The 7668-nt window shown below is 40.6% G+C and overlaps 1 protein-coding gene across 1 annotated transcript in view; it reads left to right on the forward strand.

Annotated features, from left to right (window-relative positions):
• The first annotated feature begins 3038 nt into the window (after window positions 1–3038).
• The window catches only part of myo10l1 (myosin X, like 1), a 62390-nt gene continuing 57760 nt past the window's right edge, over window positions 3039–7668 (forward strand). The window contains exon 1 of the mRNA XM_010786492.1: window positions 3039–3173. Coding sequence (XP_010784794.1) covers window positions 3039–3173 — 135 coding nt within the window. The remainder of the gene's footprint in view (window positions 3174–7668) is intronic.

Raw genomic sequence — 7668 nt, forward strand, 5'->3', positions numbered from 1 at the left:
GGGAAAGCCCTCTTTAATTTTCATTGTTTAAGTGGATTCAAGAATGTATAAATGCTTGTCACCCAGACGACTGGTGTGAATGAATGAATGGAATTTTTTTTCACACTAAACTTCCCTAATCCGCACCCTAATCCCCCTGTGTGCCTTTGACAGCTAAACCAAAGTATTTCACACATTTTGATCTAATGATAGCGCTAGATAAAAAGTCAGAGGAACACCAAACAGGAACAAGTAGCCCACTGAAGCCTAGAGAAGGCGTCCTTAAATTATTTGTAACTAGTGCACCATAAGCAATAGGTAGAGTAGACGCTAACATTTACCGATAACCCCTGAACGTCTCATATGCAGGCTCTCATATCAGCCTTCGATAACAAATGGTTAAGGTTTGATAGTCTACAAATGCATGTAGCCTATTCTTCAGAAAACTCAAACGAAAGTAGCGCTATAAACGTGTTTAATACATTTCAAATGATGTGAAAATGAGCAGAGGGAGGCTTTTGGAAAAATAGCAGCATCTCGTGTGTGTCGCATGCACCGTTATCACAACAAACATCTCTGTCCATGCTTCAAAACAACACCTGTCTGAAGGAGCTGTAGTAATACTGTAAGTTAGCATGGCAAGCTAAACGTATTATATTTCTGAAGTGTTGTCATGTGCTGTGTGCGTCTTGCTAGCTACAGGCTGAGCTAGAAGGAGTTGTGTATGTTTTCAAAGCTTTGTGGCTCTGCATAACCATCGTTCTGGCTAACTGTGACATTACTTTGTAAATTCACATTGGCTATACTTTCTGTGGTGTCTATAACTTAGATTGTGTTTGTCTGTTAAGTGCTTTTTGTTAATAACTCGCGTATGCATTGTATTCGTTTATTCTAAATTCAAGTTATTGATTTGTATTTGTCTGCGTTGTTGTTTAACGCTAAACTTAATTTAATTAGCAGGACCACCGTGATTTAAAATGATGTTACGTTTGTATTATCCTGAATCTCATTATTTATAGCCTAGTTAGCGATTTAATAAAATACATTAGCACTTGCTATCATGTGAGTCATTGTTGGTCACTCAGTAGGTGCATAGTATTGCTGTTCAGAACATAACCACCTTTTCTCCTGTGGTGGTTAAATCAAGTATAGCTGGTGGTCATATAATAGCTTTCCTTATCCTGAATCTCACCACACAGCCTATGTCACCAAAGTTTAAACAGTTCATCCTGAGGAGAGAAACTACCTGCCAAACCATCCATTCATAAACAAGACGTTTTGAAATAAACATGTCGACCTTAGGCCATGAGGAAAGGTTAGGGAATGAATAAATGACAGTGTCCATCCTCTGGGAACCATGACAGGCTATACAAAATGTTAGTGCATTTCAATCGTTGTTGAGTTAATTAAGTCTGGATCAAAATTGGTGAACTAACATACAAAAGTCTCTGTACTGACTTTTTCACACAGCTACAGTTACAAAAGAAACCACACAATTTGTGTTTTTTAGCCTTTGTGGCATCTTTGTAATTCTTTCAATACACATTATTGTATTTCTATGTGTTTTGTTGATTTTACAGTAGGACTATAACTCTAATAAGTTGAATTTGCTCCCTTTTGAAATGTAATAACTCATGAGTTTTAAAGCTACAGCCTCACATGGTTTGGTATGACCAGGAGCTTGTTGTGTGCATCTTCATTTCTGTCACTGAGACTATAGTTTATATTTGGCAAAAGCCAGCAGTGTTAAAACTATTTATCTAAAATTCATTCAGACATTCTTCCCCTTAAGCCTTACCTTCAGCTAACCAGCAGTGTTTATATATAGTGCACTGTGTGTGAGTGTGAATGACTTGTGACGGGTTAACTCTACAGCCTGGGGCAGGACTGATTTTATATTATTATTATTGGTTGTGTGTCAGATTGCTATAGTACAAGGAAAAGACGGAAAGAGATCAAAAGATAGGATAAGTAAAATGAACGAGATGAAAGTGGTCAGGGAATGCTTGAGGCTGAGGGACCATCTGTTGCTAAAACAATTCATTTCCAGACCTCTGCTGCTCAGTTCATTCCAATGCACATCTGGCCTCCCTCAGAGTCTTCTGGTGCTCAATCTTCTTCTCAGGCGTTGGTCAATTTCCAATTTCCAATTTTGTCAGACAAACAGCCCCTAACCCCAAATATATTGGGGTTAGGGGCTTACCATCCATGAAATTAAAAAGAGAAAAAGCAGCAAATCTTACAACTTTGTCAGTTATTGAGTTATTTTAAGAAAATAACACATTCCTTTCAATCCCTTCTAGCTTCAAGATAGTTTTCCTATTTTGTGGATGTCAAATCTAGACTTGAAATACTTTGACAGATATAGAACAACCCTAATAGGTCATTTATTAATTATGGTAAATTCACATTTCTAAATAATTTGTTCATTGTGATATCTTTTACACCAGTTGTTGATGTCTTTCAAGACTTCATGGTATTGCACATTCCAAAACAATTCTGTGTTGCTGCAAAACACTAAATTATACACGTTAAAGGGAGAGCATGGGTCCATTTCCTGTCCCTACAGTACTTCAGTAGCTTTATTGACTGCCTCCTCTTCTTCTTCTTCTTCCTCCCTTGTTTCCTTTTAAGTCCCCTCCTCTGTTATGTTCTGCCCCTCTTCAGGGGTTGAAGGTCGGAGGTCAGTGACTTTGTGAAAGAAGGCTTTGTCTGTGTGGAAAGGTCTCGGAGAAGCACACTTCCTCTGACCCTGAGTCACCCCCCTCCAACATATAAATACACACACATGCACACATACATACGTCAAGCATTGTTGCTTCACCTTACTAGAAAGTCCAGATGTTGCAGCCTTTTTCTATCATTACACACATCTGTTCACCCATGCACACTTAACATACATTCATCTGTGACTTTACTGTGTTAGGGTCAAAGGTCTGAATAAGCTGGAGCAGAAGTAGTTTGGATGGTGTGTTGTTCTTTGGCGGAAGACCTCTACTCCGGTCACTAGGGAGTTCAGCACTTTATGTAATAAAACACTACTTTTCCTACTGATATCGATGCTTAACTTCAGTCTTTGTGTGTCTTTGATCCAGGGGGCCCGTGTTTGGGTCAAAGAGAAGGAGCAACTGGTTCCCGCTACAGTCAACTCCTGTGGAGATGGAACACTTGTCCTCACAACCGACTATGCAGAGGTAAGAGCTGCGTACACACACAAAAGAGCAGCGACATTACGATGACAGCTTGACTCGTACTGTATGTTTAACCTGCAAGACATTTAATGCCTTTGTTGATGATCTGTAATGTGTCAGATTTCCACAAAGTCAAAGATATAGAAAGATTTGAGTTTTACAATCCAAGCACTCCACATAGCGCCTCTCCTGCATGGCTGCTAACAGTGTTGCTATAGCCGAAGAGGCAATCCCACCCTACAGGAGGTTTTTTACCAGCGCCTGGTTCTAAATACGTTTATCCAACTTAGCTAACATTGGACACAGGAGCTGAGGGTGTTGGAGCATTGGTCAGAAACAAGTGTTACTGCAATCTGTTTCCATATACCCTCTCTGTTGCAGTGATTCAACAGTTTAACTGATTTTTCAAATGATCAACGTCAAGGGGAAGGCATTAAAAGTCCCGCGCCTTTTTGAAACCAAGGACATTACTGTTTGTGGATGCTGCCTTTGAGAAGCCACTGCATGTGTTCTCTCCTTTATGCAGGTTTTGATTAAAATGTGATGATGATATTATTGTTTATCACAACACATAATACATATAAGCAAATTGCAAACACTCTACTACACATTCAATTAGTTTAAACAGTAAACGGAGCCAGGATTTAATGACTGTTTAGCATAACCTGCAGCATGGTGTAATCTGTCATCTGGACTGTGCATTAGTCTTCAGATAAAGGTCAGAGAGAAGGTGAAGCAGCTGTGCAGGTTCATCCTCTCCTGCTAGGATCAATAGAAACTCCTGGACATGATGCTCCACTTTCCTGCCCCAGTTCCTTCCTCCTCTTCCTCCTCTTTCTCCTCATACATATGCAAGATTTATCTCTGACACACATTCAGCCTCAAGAGGAGAGCTAGAATAGATGAAGAGAATTATGGGAGCACAAATGCACATTTCAGGATGTCAGGAGGAGTGCGTTGCCTTTAGATGTTCTAAATGGCAAAGCCAGGCGGCCGCTCCATCCCTTCAATTCCAAAACCCCTGTCTAAGTAATGTAATTGAATGTTTAAATCTCATTATGAGTGTGTGTTTGCTGTATCAGAGCAAGGACATGCACACGTTGGATTTAATGTTTTTTTGATGGCTGATGTGTTTGGCACACACGTACACCCACAAACACACACATGCGCTCCAGTTGGCAGAGTTTGGATGGAGCTAATAATAGACTTGGTTCTTTGGCCTGATTTCAACAGTCTCAATCCTTCCTTTATACCCTCAAAGAACATCCACATCTAGGCTGTCCTTTATGAATTCATGTTGGCCTTTCAAACATAAAATGGTCAAATGATGCTCTAAAAGCATGGCCTTTTTGATAAAGCTGCTTCTCTCTAAGGCACAGACGGGCATTTCCCAAAAAGAGGATTGGTTATAGAGTAGGAATTCTCTTCGCTCTGGATTATGAATGTCCTTTACCTCCCCCACCCCCACCCAGCTCTCTCCTCCTCGTCTGCCNNNTCCTCCGTCCGCTCTGCCCCCCCCCCCTCGCTGCTTGTTGTTGGTGTTTAAATGTTAGCTCTGCAGGAGGTGGTAAATATTTGATAGAGAATCAGCAGGACGGGGGGTTTAACTCTGTTACAGGACCTGACCCATGCAAACAGTCCCAGGCTCTCCATCACTCCCCGGTGCTCTTTTCCTGCTTCCCATGATCATAAATACATCTCTAAATCCAATGTCCAAGGAGCAGCCCTCGAGGCATTTTAACACTCGCTGCAATGGTGGCTGGTGAAACAAGGAACTTTGCAAAATGTAACAGGATGTGGCTGGTTTGACTTTATCTTTACTTTCTCATATTCTTCATCCAGCTGCCATGTCTCTCTGGTTCTGTATCTACAGGCCCTGACCCAGTTCACTTCATTACCATTTCTGGGTTACAAATGCAGTGGCTACGCAACTAAAAGCCTTCATGTCAAATCAGCACAACTCACAACTACCAGGGGTATACTGTACGTGGGAGCATTTACATCATTCATAGTCATGTTTTACTCTCAGTGAATTTGCATGAAACAGACAATATCATACAAAGATGTTCCGTAGATATTATGCTGGCAGGCTATTGTTTTATTTCTTCTCATGACAGGCGTTTGTACCTACATACAAATTGATCTTTCGATTATTTTGAACTGTAATTGTTTACTAGAAGGCTCCAGTCTCATTTATTGTGTGACCCACAATCACCACACACTCTTCTTTTGTTTTGTATGTAAAGATGTGAGAACTTTTTTTGCTAAGATAGACTTCCAGGGGATATAATTGACAGATGTCTGAATCATTTCTACTTTCCATTAATTTGAAGGAGCTGCATTTCTACTCAGAAACCATAAATGTCCATCATTTCAATCTTTCTCCTGTGCAGGAAGCTCATTTCATTTGTGGCTAGGAAGGTAAATAAATCAGAAAAACATAAACTAAATCTCATTGGATCAGCAAATCACCGGATCATTCACAAATATTTCATTCATGATCCAAGGCTTTACCTTTCCCTTTTAAGTCTGTATAGCATACTGCATTGAGAGAATGTGAATAGATTACCGGTACTTCAGATTAGAGCAAACGTTTGTTAACCTGTGGTAAAACTAGGTCAGCAAAGCACTTGATATAGATAAATATAGAACAAAAAGAGGTTATTAAGATACTTTAAATATGAAAACATAGAAACTACAGGTAGCGCACTGTTATCAAAACCCAAAAGAGCTCCTACTGGCTTTCCTTTTATTCTCATAATCACTTTTAAAGCTTCACTATTTTCACACTTGGAGTCTGTTTGTTGGAAAAAACGAATCACCAGATTAATCATTACTAAAAACGAACAACCCTAGATGATGTTTATATCCCCAGCTTTGTAATTAAAACCAGACACATTTTAGGCAACTCTGTGCCTGACGGAGATCTCCCTGGTTGCCATGGATACAGCACCCTTTTCCTTATATTGGCTATAATTATGACGTCTCCATGTACATCTCATTTACACCCACACAGGAATGTGTTACATGGGGAATAATGTAAATATACAGAAGTCAGCACACGCCTGCTTCCCTGCACTTAAACACACACACACACACACACACACACACACACACACACACACACACAGTAACATGCATGTATACACACACAGGTTACGTTAGTCATGAGTTATGGACAGTGTGTGTTATGTGACCTGGATTTCAGTAGCTAGCGTGAAAGCGGTAGCGAAAGCACTGAACATGCTGCAGGGATGCCTTACTCCTTCTGCAAACACACAATTACTTTAGACTTGGACACACACACAAAAAACACTCTGTTAAATGACCTGAATGGAAAGTGCAGAAATTACGTGTTTTGTAACATTTGGCTCATAAACAGGCGGATGTTGCTGTGTGATCTCCTGACCCACATTCCTCTATTTCTAATCCTCTGAGGACCTGATAGTTACTCACTCGCTTAGTATCATATAATGAGATTAGCTTTTGGACACACACACACACATGCAAACACCCCTATCTCTCTCTCTTGCCTCACCTTCGCCGTCTCTCTGCAGTGTCCCTGTATCTGTGGGAAATGAAGCAGAGATCCCCTTTGGGGCAGGATGAGTGTGGGATGTTGAATCTTGAAGGAGAATGACATATGAAGGATGTTATACACACGAGTGCTAAATGGATGTTGTGGGGCAGAGAAGGCATTAGAGTAAAAGAGTTCAAGCATGTGACTAACCTTTTTTCTCCCTAAAATGTACCAAAATCGGGGGTAAAAGAAACGACAGGTCACTTGATTTTGGTGTAAATTTGACAATGCACTTAAGAAGAAACAATCAGGCTTTGTTCTATCATGTGTTCATAATTAACTGCATAAAACAAAGCACTTTAATTTGTATACAAACCACGTTATTGTGAGCCAGGATGTGCATGGCGTCCCGTAAGGAAGTCGGTGATGTAGTACAAAATGAAACAAAGTCCACGTAGGGACAGGGTTGGGTAGGATCACCAGGTCATAAAACACATGACCCAGGAGATAGATTTCAGTGTCCCGTGTGAAACCAAAAGTCAAAAGAGCTTTCTAAAATACCTTGGTTTAAAGATAAAAAGTGACTTGGCCAGCACTTCTGGCTGCAGCTGCTCTATTTGCTTGTAATACACTCTGATCTGAGCGGTCAGATTATATAAAAATACATCATCACTGTTCCCCAATCCTAATCTGACCCAATGAGATCATGCCAGCTCTGATCCAAGGTCAGTGAGGGAAGCTGCAGGTGCATAGAGAACTGTGTGATACTGTATTTTACACTGAATAGAAGTCTGCAGAATATATAGGTCACTGTGCCCACAGCTCTCTCTCTCTCTCTCTCTCTCTCTCTCTCTCTCTCTCTCTCTGTCTCTCTCTCTCTCTCTCTCTCTCTCTCTCTCTCTCTCTCTCTCTCTCTCTCTCTCTCTCTCTCTCTCTCTCTCTCTCTCTCTCTCTCTCTCTCTCTCTCTCTCTCTCTCT

Source organism: Notothenia coriiceps, unplaced genomic scaffold, assembly GCF_000735185.1.
Source record: "Notothenia coriiceps isolate Sejong01 unplaced genomic scaffold, NC01 NC01_scaffold00029196, whole genome shotgun sequence".
NCBI lineage: Eukaryota > Metazoa > Chordata > Actinopteri > Perciformes > Nototheniidae > Notothenia > Notothenia coriiceps.